This window comes from Nelumbo lutea, chromosome 2 (genome assembly GCF_056320005.1).
Source record: "Nelumbo lutea isolate HS-2025 chromosome 2, American lotus-T2T, whole genome shotgun sequence".
Lineage (NCBI taxonomy): Eukaryota > Viridiplantae > Streptophyta > Magnoliopsida > Proteales > Nelumbonaceae > Nelumbo > Nelumbo lutea.
This window is the reverse complement of record NC_142685.1, coordinates 42,003,822-42,018,731: the sequence shown is the minus strand read 5'-3', so window position 1 is coordinate 42,018,731 and position 14,910 is coordinate 42,003,822. Positions and strand designations below refer to the sequence as shown.

The window sequence follows — 14,910 nt, the reverse complement described above, 5'->3', positions numbered from 1 at the left end:
AGTCGTCTGGTTTGTCATTGAAGAGCGTGGGACTGATTTTCCTCAAGTAACTTAGAGTTCGACCATTGAGTTGGTGCTGGTTTAGTGCTCGGTGGTGGTGCCTCTTTTCTCAATGTGAACTGAAGTAAAAAGGGTGGCTTCTAGGATGACTTCTACTCAAGGAGCATTGAATGGTGGTGTGACCCATATGTGTTTTCCAATGACTATTACTCATGTTTGACGGTAAGAGTTACTTGGCATGCTATAAGTAAACTAAAACCGACCTGGTGATCGAACTGATCAGGGGTCTGGTTACTGGGTCAAACGGTCTGACCGTTTGAATTGAACACTTGGTCCTTTTTGACACAAAAAAAAATCAAAAAAATAAAAAATGGTCAAAACCGCTCGAACTGTTAACTGCCCGGTTCAGTGGTTCGCTAGCCAAAATCAACGGTTTTGGGGGAAAACGGAACCAGTCACTTGATTGGTTTCTGGTTTTTTGGTTCAACTATCCGACCCGGTCTGGTTCTGTGGACTGTTGAGCATGATAAGTGGGAATATGAAAACTGCTTAATCATGACTTGGCTTCTTACCTTATGTTACCACTAATCAAACAAAACTTTACAAGGGTGGGTACAACTCGTGAAATTTGGGGACAATCAAACTCTATCTATTTACCATACTCTCATAGGTATCTTGAAGGAATTAGATAATTTCTTGAGTATTGAATGGGAAAGCCATGAGGATGTTAAGGCCTACAAGAAATTTAGGGATCTCTTGTATGTTCAAGAAATGTACGTCTTGAAGAAAGGGTATGAGAATGATAAGACGTGGGCATTGTTAGTGACCTAGACATACTTGTGATAGTTGTTGGGATATGGTTTGAAAACAGATGAGGCAAAAAAAGAAAAGAAATTTGAAAAAAAAATGATAATGAATTTTGTTTTGCATGGTTTTTGTAGTATGATCCTAAATTGTTGTTTTTGGGTAGCTTTGTTGACAGTTTGCGATCGGGGTTTTTTGTCATTTTATAAGTTACATTCTAGTCAGGGGCAGTAGGGTGCATATCTATTGGGTTTTAGTCTCTTGGGGGTTCATTTGAAGTTATTTTTGTTCTTATGGAGTTGCTTGTGAGAGGGAAGCATTCTAGGGGTTTATGTGTAAACATTTTAATTGGTTTCTCTGGCAAGCCATTGGGTATAAAGGAGAAGGGGGATTGTTATTGGTGGGGCTGTTTGGTTCTTTCCCTCTTGTTTGAATTGTATGGCCAACTTGTTGCATTGTTACTATAATGGAACTATTACAAGAGGAGTTTTACATCAGGTTCAAGTCTAAAATCCATAAAAAGTCCAAGTTGTTTTGCTGTTTTTAGTTGGGTATTTCTTGTGCTTATTGGTGTTGCTTGTAATTTGTATTTTTGTCCATATCAAGTGGTACAAGAGCAAGTTCTTTCCTTGGGTTTGCCTCAAAGTTTATCTCGTTGTTGGGTTTTGCTATATTATCATGGTGACATGATAGGTGATTTGGGGCTAGGAAAAAGAAGACAATCTCCTAGAGTTGATGAACAATCCACTAACATTATTAGTGAATAGTCAAGTTAAGACATTGAGCAACTTGGAAGTGATCAACATGAAAGGAATAACAAGGGGTAGGAAAACCAAATAGTTTAAGCTTTACAATCAACTCAAGGTCATAGTGTTTAACTATATATTAACGAGATTGATGATGAGCTGGAACCTCAAGAGTTTCTAGACTTGTTGGACAACATTTAAAATTATTTTAATTGGAAAAAAATGAATGAAGAACAAAAAGCAAAGCTTGTTATAGTAAAGATGCATCGGACAACCTTGGATTGGTGGAAAAATTACCGAAGGGGTAGAGAAATGAAGGGGAAAAATATAAGTTAATTTTTGGGGAAGAATGAAATAGAAGTTGAAATTCCAATTCTTACCACCAGATTATGAGCAAATTGTTTACCAAAGGGTGCATAATTTAAGACAACAAGAAAAGATTGTAAAGGAGTACGCAAAAGAGTTTAAGGCTTCATTTGGTTTGTGGGATGGGGATGAGAAAAAAGGGAATGTTCCAAAAACATTCATTTTTCTCTTATTTGTTTTGAGGAAAATAGAGGGATGAGATGAGAAAAATGTAGGATGCCAAATCAATGGTTTAAAGATGCCAAACAGAATTTAATAGATTAATTCTTTGGATTATTGTGACAGAAATTGAACATCAAAATGTTAGTAGATATATCAATGGTTTGAGGTTGCCAATACAGGATTAAGTTAGCCTACATTGCCCATATAAAGTAAAGGATGCATATCGGCTAGCTTTGATTGTTGAAGCACAATTGAGTTGGAGCTTGGGGCGAAAACTAAGTGTTGTCCAAGGTACATCTTCATTAGTAGGCTGAAGTTTTGGGTTTGGTAAGGATTGTGTGATTAACCAAACACGACCTATAGTCCAAGGGGCTCCAAATGCAACCAAGAGGAATCTGGGGCAGCCTATTGTAGATGTTTCACTTGTATTGAGTTGGACATCCTTCCAATGAATGTCCTAAGCATGGTTCTTAAAAACGAACCGGTTAGGGGTTCGACCCGAATGGTCTGACGATTCGACTCGAACGGCCAACCCATTTTGACAAAAAATAAATAAAATAAAAAAATTGGAAAACAATCAAGGTTGTTCGAATGGTTAACTGGTCAGTTCAGCGATTTGCTAACCAAAATCAAAATTTTTGGGGAAAATAGAACTGGTCAGGTGATCGTTTCCCGGTTTTTCTGGTCCGACTATCTGATCTGGTCCGGCTTTGAAAACCATGGTCCTAAGAGATCGATTGAAGGGCAAACAGATCTAGTTGATGAAGTCATGTGATGAACAACAAGATGGTATAGGCCATGTTGAGGATGAATAAGTGGCTAAAACTATTGAAGCTGATGCTTTAGAGGAAGAAAACTTGGATGGGGACATAGACGGTGAAGTTTTAGTGATACGACACTCCATGGTTGCACCTAAAGAACCACTACCAGGGGATTGGTTGAGAAATGATATCTTTAGAACACATTGTGCAACTGGTGGAAGTTGTGTAACTAGATTATTGACAGTGGAAGTAGTGAGAATCTTGTTTCTTAAGAGAGGGTGGATAGATTACAGCTCAAAACTGTTCAACACCTCCAACCATATCATATTTTATGGTTCAACAATGGAAATGAGGTAAGAGTTTCTTCTAAATACTTATTTAATTTCTCTATTGGTAATACATTTAAAGAATCGGTATGGTGTGATGTTGTCCTAATGGATGCATGCCATATTCTTTTGGAATGCCCATGGCAATATGACTGTAAGACCATTCATCATGGGGACAAGAACACATGCAACTTTCTGAAAGGCAATACGAAGATAACTTTTAAACCAACGCAACTTGATTCATTTTCAAGGAAGGAAACAATGCCAACCACTACTCTCTTCACCCCAAACAAATTGAATATGATGATGTGATGGTGAAGAAGCTACTTCATGAATATGTTGATGTGAGGCCTAAGGAATTACCTAATGGCCTTCCTCCCCTAAAAGATGTGCAACATCATATAGATTTAGTGCCAGGAGCAACATTGCCTAACTTACCCCACTATAGGATGAGTTCTAAGGAGCATGAGGAGCTCCAAAGACAAGTAAACATAGTTGTTGCTGAAGGGGTTGATCTGTGAGAGCTTAAGCCCATGGTGGGGCTGAGCTACAAGGACGAGGCCACACTTCAAGACCTGCAATCAAGAAAGGAGAAGTCAAAGGCCCGAGGAGTTATCCCCGGATAGATACTCCCATGCTCAAGTCAGTAGGAGGTGATAGATGGTCGGGCTGAGCTACAGGGATGCTGGTTCGAGCAGAATAGCAGTATGGGTGTCATAAGTGGGATCCCTTACCTTGAGCATAGAGTACCTTTTTATAGCCGAATATCCATGTCCTAGTTGGATTGGGCTTTCGGGGTTGTCGGGATGAGGTTAGTCGCCGAGATATTCAAGATAGAGTTCCATTCCCCATCGGAGTCATCTTCCTTATTCCTCTTTATCCGTAGTTGTTCTCATTTGTGTGATGTGTGGCTGAAAGGATAAGATGGGGAGCCATAGTAATAGCGTAGCTCAGTCGAGATATGCCAACGTGGCTGAGATAAGCCGACGTCAAAATTTCACATCTAACTCACGGCATACCGACCCTCAAGCCGACAAAAGTTTATCCACTCACAGCATACCGACCCCACATCTAACTCCTCCCTAACCCAAACTCATGTCCGGCGATCAAAATTTCACTATTATATCCTTTGGGCTTGCATATCTAACCAAGATCAGAGTAACATATTAATGGACCTAAAATAAGAACCAAGCCCGCACGACCTCCCTTATTCTGAAACTTGGGTTTAAGGCTATGTTTGGTAGAATTCTACTTTCGTACTTTTAATAACACGAAGTATAAAGTGTAAATACAGTTTTTACTTTGGTATTTTTACTTTGAAAATCGTTTGGGTAAAAAATTTTGGAAAACATACTTTTCAAAACAAAAATACCATTTTTGCATGTTTACCACCATTAGAATCAATGTCGTTGATTTCTTCGTTTCCTAAACTATTCTTGAAGCTTAATAGAATGTTTCTATAGCTTGTTTGCTGTAATGTTATATTATACCTATACAAAACCACTTCGTTTCCTAAACCAAGTGCCAATTCTAAGTGGTTGATACGCATACATGATGTGTACATGTGGCATGTGTATCTTCCGTGTAAACAGGTGGCTAATCATGGGTAATGTGGCCTTTGTCACATATACAAATCAGATGAATCATGGGTAATGGAGAAAAACTTTAAAAGAAAGGGAAAAATATGAAACCAGGATCCATACCTGCAGTTCCGGTGAAGACTATGTAGGGGTGATCATTTCAGCCTGGCCCGACTCGGCCCACATATATTTAAATTTATGCATTACTGTATACATATGTAAACATGCTATTTTACATTATATTATATATTTTATATATAAATATTATAACATAACATGCATAATTTATATTATATGTAGTATTTTATATTATATAATATATAAAATAAAAGTTTATATGCATGTTATGTCATTTAATATAAAATATTATAGATATATAATGTTTTATATATAAAAGACATTGGCCCGGAATCAGGCCCAGCCTGGCCCGACCCGAACCCATGTAGACCTGGGCTAGGGCTTATATTATAGGCCCAAAACCCCAGGTCGGGCCGGGCCCGGGCCTAAGCTTTAGCCCTTATCATAAGTGCAAAGCCCGGCTTGGGCCCGACCCATGATTAACCCTGAGACTGTGCTTCCGATGACGATTTCCAATGGCAATGGTGGGCCGTAGATGGGAACGGCGGAACAAGGACCCACCGCGACAAAGAGGTTAGGGCTTGAAGATGACAGGCAAATGGGGGAGTCTCGACCAAGGGGTTTTACCTGAAGGGTGATCACTATTCCTTTTCATGAGCCGAGTAGCCCGATGGCCCGACCCGTTATTAGTCGGGCTTAGTCATAATTTTAGGCACACACTTGGGCTTGGGCCTAAAGAACTGAGCCCTACTTGTTTCAGGCCAAGCTCAAGCTTTCTCAAAAAAGCCCAACCTAAGCATGAGCCCGATATGATACTCTATATTAAATAATAAAAATTATATTTTATTTAACAATATATATATACAATATTTTTTCTTTGTTATTCTTCTCTTTTTTTCAAGTAATAGTGAGAAGTTTATTATTTTTGAGTTTTGAAGGTTTTTAATATAAATAAAACACTTTTTTATTGAATAAAAAAATGAAAAAATTTTCTATTTTCAAATTTCTAGTCTAGCTTGAGCTCGGGCCCAAGCTTTGGGCTTTTTATGAGGGCCGGGCTTGGGCCTAAATGTATTCTATTGATACATAGACAGAGCCCAACCCAAATCTGTCCCAGCCTGGCCCCAAAAGCACAAAGTAATAAAAGTCTATTCCATGCTTTTCGGGGGGTTTGTGCTTTTAAAAGCACAAGTTTTAATGAAAATTACAGTCACTTAATGAAAATTACTGATTTTGGTAATTTAATTTCGAGAAGTTTTGAAAATTAATTATTTAAATAAATAATTACTAAAAATGAATAATTAATTAACATATTAATGAAAAATCCAGCCTGGCTCCAAAAGCACGAAGTAATAAAAGTCAACTTTGTGCTTTTGGGGGGTTTTGTGCTTTCAAAAAGTATGAAAGCCAAGGTAGGACATATGCCATCCAAACATGATGTGTTTTTCGTACTTTTGAGAAGTCTATCCAAATAGAGCCTAATTCTCCAATAAGGGCTTGTCGTTTAGGCCCTATTTGTTTTTCAGTAAGTTATTTACCTAGGTAAATGGACTAACCCATTAAGTGTATTTACCCATGTTATTTTTATTTCATAGGTAAATAATATAATGATCATTTTAACCATAAAAATTTCATTATCAAAAGGGGTATTTTTCTCCCATCCAAGTGTTAGCAACTTCCCCCTAAATGGGAAAGTTAATTTACCCACTTAGGAGATGGCTGTCACTTACCCAAGAAAATAAACTTTCCCTAGCCCCAAAATAAATCTAAAAAAATAAAAAGAGCATGGGTTTCTTGTAATCCCATTGGACAACTTTCCCTCCTCTCAAAATCCCAAAAATGAACACCACCTTAGATTTTGTAAGGGGGAAAAGTTCATCAATGAGATTTTGGTTCCCATTAACTAAGATATTTGTGTTGTTTTGTTTTTTTTTTTAATTTATGGGGGTCCATGGAAAATTTATATTCCCTAAACACTCCAAGTGGATAAATAACTTTGCCACCTAGGAGAAATTTGACAACACTTGAATGGGGACAAAATTGTCACTTTTAATAATGGCTTTATATGACTAAAACGGTCGTCTTATTTACTTAGGAAATAAAAGAATACGGGTAAATAACTTCCATAAAAAACCAATGGGGGCTTAAAGGGAAAAGGGGAGATGAGAGATAGAATAACCAGTGGAGAAATATGTATGCCATTTGTCAAGTTTGAAGATCAACTTTCTAATAGTCTCACCAAGGGTCTCCACAAACCGAAATTTGATATAAACCTTGGCAAACCAGACATGATAAATATATATGGTCAACTTGAGGGGGAGTGTTGAGAATATGTATTGTAACAAGGGCCTTTAAGGTTTTTTCAATTCTTTTTGTATTTGGACACCCTATTAGGGGCATTTATGATTTTTTTTCAGGATAATATAAACTTTTCTTTGGATGTGAGCAGTAATTCACCCACCTCTTCCCTTCTCTTCTCTCTTTCTTTTGTTACTTGACACTATTTGAAAAAGGCAGAGAATTGTTTTACTGAACAAGAATCCAAATGACATGAAGAATAATGCATCCATTAAACAAGAAAAAGTAGTTAACCCACTGATAAAAAATGCAGTTAACCTAAAAAGTCTTATTCATCCTATGGGTGTATCTTATTTCGCCAAATCAAACTCCATTCTTGCCCATATCTTCAAAGTATGCTAATGATCAAAACATAATAAATCCTATGAGAGTAAATAAAGAATGGAATTAAGAATATTATAAGAACATGATAAGAATCATATAATGAAATGATAATGAAGATGTCTACCTCTTCAGTAATAAGATTATACTCGGTAATTGATATCTGAAGAAGTTGACTAACATATGTTTGATAATGTATCTACCAATTGAGATCGGCTTCTGTCAAGGCAAACCTCTGCCCACACCATTCCTACAGCCTTTTTCAACCTTATATTAGGAATATTTCCTCATGAAATAAAGCATATAAGTATGGACTGATATTACTATGGAATTTGTGTTGTGATTGATAGTTTCTCTAAAATAACCCACTTCATTGGTTGCCAAAAGACTTCTTATGCTTCTCATGTAGCTAACTTATTTTTTAAAGAAGTTATGATGCATGGATTGCCAAGGTCTATCACATCAAATCATGATACAAGATTTTTTAGCCACTTTTGGAGGACTTTATGGAAGCGTATGGTTACTACCCTACAACATAGGAGTACATTTCACCCACAAACAGATGGAAAAATTGAAGTGGTTAATCGAAGCTTGGGCAATATGTTGAGGAGCTTAGTTGGAGATTACTTAAAGCAATGGGATCTTATCCTACCTCAAGTTGAGTTTGCTTTCAATGATTCAGTTAATAGATCTACCAAGAAGACTCCTTTTGAGGTTATGTTTGGTCGGTCACTTAAAGGTGTTGTTGATCTAGCTCCTATAATAGGGTTGCGGGTTCAAGAACTGAACAGGAAACTCGCACCAGAACATGATAATAAATTTAATTAAAAGGAGTATACCTTTGCAAACATGGCCTCTTACGAACAAACAGGTGTTCCTCAAAATCATCCCTTTAGTTTTGATCAAGGAATACTTCATCAATGCCTTTCGTGACCATTTGGAATTGTATGGTAGGGCACTACATCAGATGGATTCTAACCCTACTCCCTCAACCTCTTTTGCCTTTTATGTGTCCTCTCATTTTTTGGAATCTCCTTGGATAATTGATTGCAAAGCTTCCAACCACATGACTCATAAGTCAACTTTGTTCTAAAGGGTGAAACTACTTGATGATTCCTTCTCTTCATAGTTGGTCAAAGATCCATCTCTCTATTGTTTGTCGTCCCTCTTTCAAGTGTTCTACATGTTCCTAATTTATTTATTAATTTGTTGTCCATTAATAGTATTGCACGTTCTTTGTTGTTCATTGACCTTTCTTCTTTGTTGAAATGTATTCCCATGAGGGTATTTTTTGTCTTTCGATATCACCTTGTATTGCCCTTGTTAAGAATCACTTAATAGGGGCATTTTTGTAACTTTACAATTTCTAAAGCAGTAGATGCTGTTTTCTCTCTTTTTCCTCAAGACCCCTTTTCTCTTCCCTTTTGCTTTCTTTTGTACAAGACCTCTCTCTACTTTTATCCCTCCTTTTTTTTTCTTGTTTTTTTCTCGTGTTGTGACATGGCATCAGAGTTGTGAACTCAACTGCCGCTATTCGCAACTTCCTTTTTGCACCCTTGAAGTTGAGGACTCTTTCACTTTGAGACAAAGAGTTAAAAGGACCTAAAAGGATTGGTCGCCCCTTAGGAAAAGATGCTTTAATGCCTTAAGTTGGTCGGCTTAAGGTGCTGGTGATGGCGTATTAAACCCTTCTATGTTGCACCCTTCTCAAACACACTCTGTGCATATCAACTCTTCCCCAGAATTCATTTCACATGCAACACGTCCCTTGTTCTGAACTACAAGATAAGCATCTTGCAGCCAACATCAATCTGCAAAAGCATTAGTATGTTATAAAAACTTCAGTTACCATATATCGCTGTTTCTAAGATGAGTTCACACTAGACCTGTATACCACAAAGCAGAAGCCATGTCATGTGAAAGCAAAAAAAAGAGATTTCATGGAAAAATATACCCGGCCCTGAAAGGCTGGCATTTGTTGAAGTGCTTCATCTGAGATTTTGTACTTCAGTGCACTAACTTCCTCTTTGTGTTTATTTATTTCTTTTAGTAAGATAATGTGCTCCTGCAATTTTGTGCAACCATGTCACTTGCTTTCAGACATCCTTTGCAACAAACTATTCCATGTGCGGTACGACTCCACGAAATCAACATGTTTCAGTTTCAGGTCTGAAATAGGTTTGCCACAGAGATAACAACACTAGAAAGTTCTATCAGTCAAAGTACAATTGTTTCTCTACTCAGGTGTCCTCAATGATATTTAAAAGTGCATGCTTAGTCACATACCTCTTAGAAGGGATGTACTGTCCTAAAAAATTATGCCAGCAGATTGTGCTAACGTCTAATAGTTAGTTCGTAATACTCTTTTTTCTCATTTAAAACTTCCTAGTTTACAGGTGGATAATCTCTTTTACAAATAGGTGTTGCAATCAAGCAGGTATAAAGTTCTGCCTCTTAGAGAGTATTTGCTAGCTCACTTACGGAATTATAGATAGCAAAGAAAACACAATTGAAAGGCTCAAAGACAAGGTGAAATGAGGAATTCTTACCTGTATATCCCCTTCACTGAATGCTCTTTGAATCCCATAGGCAGCATCAAAGTCCACCTGAAAGCACCACAATTTGTCCACTCCATTGAGCTCAAACATTATGAGCTATAACTTTTCTCAATTGGCCCTTCCATGACTAACTGATCTTTCTCTGCAATTGTAGCATCCTCCATTAACATGGAAGGAACCTTGATATCTGAGACTTCAGGGGATGATATGGCAGACTTCACCATGAGAGCATTGCTGCACCCATATAATACCTCACTCAGTAGGTGCTCGCCTTGAATTGATTCCATGTCTGTGTCCTTTATTATTTGGTAGGACATGACGTCTTCCCTAGAAGAAATCACTGAAACGGCAGCTATAATGGGAACAAGACCCATCTCTGGTTCTTCTATGATAGGTTCTGAAGCTTTGAAGAGATCTTCTCCCCCAAGGTCATGTTCTGAGATGGTGAGTGTTTGAATCAGGTTGCTCTACAGAAAAACGAAGTAGAATAAGATACCAGGAGAAGAGGGAAATAATGAACAATAAAGACAACTTCCTAGGTTGGAGGGGTAATAGGTCTATGCAACCCATGGTGGAAGCTTTTCTTTTTGCAACTAATAGGCTTGTAGGCTTAACAAATAGTTTGTTTCAGGAGGAACCAAGGGAATCCTACAATTTAATTGGAAATTCTTGGGTGATAAAGGTGCATAGATCTTGAACAGAATGCCCATGCACCCATGCATAAAACAGTGAAGCTTCTTGATTAAATAGTATTTATCATATTATTTCCACCCAACTGGCTTCAACATTTTGGACCCATCATAATACTACATTTCCTTCCAAAGCTTTGGAAACTAATAAATACATTTATAAAAAGCAATTTAAGTTAATAATTGATAGTTAATAAATACATTTATAGAGTCCTTTACAGCCTTGCATCGGGGGCGAATATTTCTATACTTCTGTTTTTTATTTCATGGGGAGATATTCCCAATGCAAGGGTATAATGATTGTTCCAGACTTTGCACTGACTGAATCCGGTTTCACATTTATATGGGTCTTGATGATGATGATCCCCTAATAAATTAAAGAATTTATCAAGTAAAGGTCTATCTATTCGACGGTGGGTCATGATTACTCAGGATGTCTGTTAGATGGAGTGCAACAAAATATGATGGAATGGCTTCTTCCTGCCTCATTTTTTTTTCCTATTCCTATCAAGTCTTGACTCTGTTTGGTTGTCAATAAAAGATTATAAAAAACTGAAAGACAACAAGAAAAGAAAAGAAGAGGAATTTTTTTTTTCTGAAACTTCTATTTGGTCGGCAAGAAAGTTAAGAGAAAAAATTAGAATGGGTCCCACCTTCTCATCTTGAACATTCAGCTAACTTTGTAAGGAAAAAATAACTATCATTTAAACTAACAAACTTTTGGAATATGTGTACAAAATTCCTCTTATTGTATGTCGAAGCACCTTTCATAGACCAAATGCTTGGCAAAATGGTGTACATGAGAGGATGTATATATGTGTACAAAATTCCGCAAATGAGCAGTCCATCTCAAAAATTAGGTAGGTAAAAAGTTTTCACTGGTTCTTTCCACCCCCGCTCTAGCTGCCTGAACCATCATGTTGACTTCTTTTGAAGTCCATTGGATACCAGCTGTAATGGAAGTGAGACATCATGGGCCCCTTACCAAACCTTGGCTCATCTAGCGACATTTGCTTTTGAATTGCCTTCCACCAAAAAAGATGTAATATTTTCCTGGCCAGCTATCTGAGAAACTATAGGGAGGGCAATAACTTCAGCATATTGGAGTCTGCAATCCCCACTTATGCCTGGCAAGCTTGGATTTCCTTGTGATCTCCTATCAAGATGTATTACAATGTTATACGGGGACGGTCGGACGGGAGCCCACACATGTAAAAACAGGGGAAGGTTATTTCTTATGTCATCAAGAGAAATGCCTTAAAGTTACTCGGATGCAATAATTCATGAACAAACAAGTGAAAATATTACAAGGATAACATGCAAGTTGTGTTTCTGTAGGTTCACATTGATATTGGGAGATCCATCACTGCTAAAGAGGGTTAAAAGAACTCCATTGACCAAAACTTTTTTTAAATGTTTAATATAGGGTTACTAATGTTAATTTGAAATTGACTACTGCATTGTACCAAAAATGCATGAAGCTTGCAAATTCATCAGAAATAAAGAACACTCCAAGAAAAAGAAGAGATAAATAAATAACTCTCTAAAGATCACCTGGCAGACAATGGCATAACCAAAAGTGAACGAAGTTGAGAAGGATGAAAGAAATGAAAAATGGATACAGTTTCTTTGCTTTTTCCATCAGACATGATGTCAGAAAACAACATGAAGGCTTTCCACTGACAATTCATGATGCAAAAATCGCATAACTTCAAGCACATTTTTAAGCAGTGTAGTAATAACCATGATTTTCGACCAAATTGGACCAAACGGTCAGACCAAAAAAACTTGGAATGGTCACTTAACCGGTTTCGTTTTCCCCCAAAATCACTTTTTTTCCCAAAACCGTTGATTTTGGTCAGCAAACTGCTGAACCAACCGGTTAACCGTCTGAACCATTCAAATGGTTTTGATCGTTTTTCATTTTTTTATTTTTTATTTGTCAGCATGGGCCAGTTGTTCGAGTCGAACGATCAGACCGTTTGAACCGGTAACCAGAGCCCTAACCGGTTTGATTTTAAAAACCATGGTAATAACCATCAATTATGAAAAACCATTACTAAAATATAAATATAAACCTACTCTGTTTCTACACAGTTGCTCGCAGATACCTTTCGCTCGCAGTTGAGAGTTGCTCGTCGTTCTTCTCTCTCTTTTTCTTCGAGGGTTTTAGAGAAAAGAAAACTCAAACCTGATACAACCATCCCTATTTACTTCGACCTAATATAGGAGCAAATTTTTCTTTCTTTTTTAGAAAGCAATATTTTCTCCTATTTTCGATACAAACCTAATAAAATATACAAATTTGCATTGAAAATCGATGCATTTTTTAAACCTAACCTCAAGGATGCAAATCTGAACCGGAGTACAAATTGGCAACGATTCAGGTTTACACTCCAACCAAATGCAGCCTTAAGGTTTCGATTAGCTCCGTAGTTGTTTTATTTTTTATTTTTTCCTCCAATTTCTTTGTATTTCATCCAGCATTTCCACTGGTGAACAGTGGTGAATCAACGGCAAAGGTGAGTCCTTAACATCGATGCCTCACTAATTTTCCTCTGAAACCAAAACCGCTGAACGAAGTTGGGTTTCTTCGATTCTTGGCTAGTCTCTACGATTGCCAGAGCAGGACCCCGTTTCGTGGCAAAGGAGCGGGGAATAAGGGTTTTGGTTAGGTAAGATTTTCTTCTTTCATTTCTCTTTGTTTTCCCTTTTATTCCTCTTCACCTCAATTTCCCCCCAATGGGCCTTTTGGACCTTCAGGCCATGGCTGCTTCGTTAGTATTGCAGGTAAGAGGTCTTTATTTCTTGAGGAAGAACGAGATGATCCTCTTCTTTGATCCTCTTCTTTTCCTTTTCTTAGGGTTTCCTTATTCGTTTTTAATATCTTTACGCACGAATCATGCTCGTCTCTAATCTTGTTAATACTTTATGCTATATGCTTCACAGCCGTGCCCGTGCAGCAACAAGTGTCATACAGAATAAACACCATCTTACAGGGGTTAGAATAAACATGAACAAGCACCTAGGTTTAAGAAGAGTTTGGATGTAGTTCAGTAAATCGTTAAATGCAGTTAGTTACAGGCTTGAAGGTATTAGTTAAAACTTGCTTCAACTTTTTTTTTTTTTTGAAGCCAAAACAAATGGCAAACCATTCAAGCTAGAGCACAACATGTCATAATCAATAACATATTCAAGGAATACAGGGCATGAGTAGTGGGAGAATTTCGACACAAGCACCCTGAACTCGACGAAAATATTCCCAAATTGCCACGAGGATTATAGTTCTTCAACAGACTTTACAATAGTGAGTACTGCATATCCCTCCAGATTAATAGAATCAAAACTCAGATTTCTTCACCGCCTTACTAAAGCAGAATTTCCCTCCCCATCACAGATCACAATACCAGCACCCCCATACTGAGGTTTGGTTGCACCATCTACATTAACTTTCAAAGCACCCCAGTTGGCTTTCTCCAAATAGGTCTAGTTCGACCACTCGAAGTCAAACCAATGCGGTTGTGAGAGTGGTTATCAGGTCCAAGACAGCCATCAACTCTTGTTTTTTTTTGTTTTTTTATTTGCTCTATGGGGCTACACAACAGGGGTAGCCCATCCCCAATCCATAACCCCCCAAACCCTGATGCAGGCGGGATTGGGTCCCATGTCCCAAGCCAGACAGTTGGCACCCCTTCCCCTATATGTGTTTGCACTGCTATGATCAAATAAAAATCGACCCCTTGCCCCCTATATGTGTTTCACAGAAAATGATACATCTAAGCATCTAACAAACATGGAAATATAACCAGCCTATATACGGAAATGTGTATACAAAGAATAAGCAAATTTAAAAGACCAAATGCATTTTAAGCCAGACGGCCTAATCTACTATGCAAATAGAGGAGAGATGGGATCTCTTATTGAAAGCAAAGACTGCACACACACACACACTCTGAAAGCACAGGCATCCAGCTGCGCATTGGGAACATCTCCCCATGAATTTAACATACATGTACTGTAGATATTCTCAATGTGCAGCTGGATGCGATGTACACAGTTTTTACTTTCGGGAGATATGGAGGGTGAGAAAATGAAAAGAAAAGAATGGACTGGACTGGTCTGGGATTGATGATGACCATCCGGTAAAGATAGAATCATAGC

At 37.7% G+C, this 14,910-nt stretch overlaps 2 protein-coding genes across 2 annotated transcripts; both read right to left on the bottom strand.

Annotated features, from left to right (window-relative positions):
- Positions 1 to 8,754: 8,754 nt before the first annotated feature.
- LOC148870135 (DExH-box ATP-dependent RNA helicase DExH11-like) lies at positions 8,755 to 10,857 on the bottom strand. The gene is made up of 3 exons (XM_088968873.1): positions 10,052 to 10,857; positions 9,457 to 9,567; positions 8,755 to 9,313 (listed from the first exon to the last, which is right to left on the bottom strand). Exons 1-3 carry the CDS (start codon positions 10,148 to 10,150, stop codon positions 9,281 to 9,283), a joined length of 243 nt encoding a protein of 80 aa, XP_088824999.1. The 5' UTR covers positions 10,151 to 10,857; the 3' UTR covers positions 8,755 to 9,280.
- LOC148870134 (uncharacterized) lies at positions 10,150 to 12,953 on the bottom strand. Its single transcript, XM_088969954.1, has 2 exons — positions 12,861 to 12,953; positions 10,150 to 10,527 (listed from the first exon to the last, which is right to left on the bottom strand). Exons 1-2 carry the CDS (start codon positions 12,951 to 12,953, stop codon positions 10,150 to 10,152), a joined length of 471 nt encoding a protein of 156 aa, XP_088826080.1.
- Between the last annotated feature and the right edge of the window lie 1,957 nt (positions 12,954 to 14,910).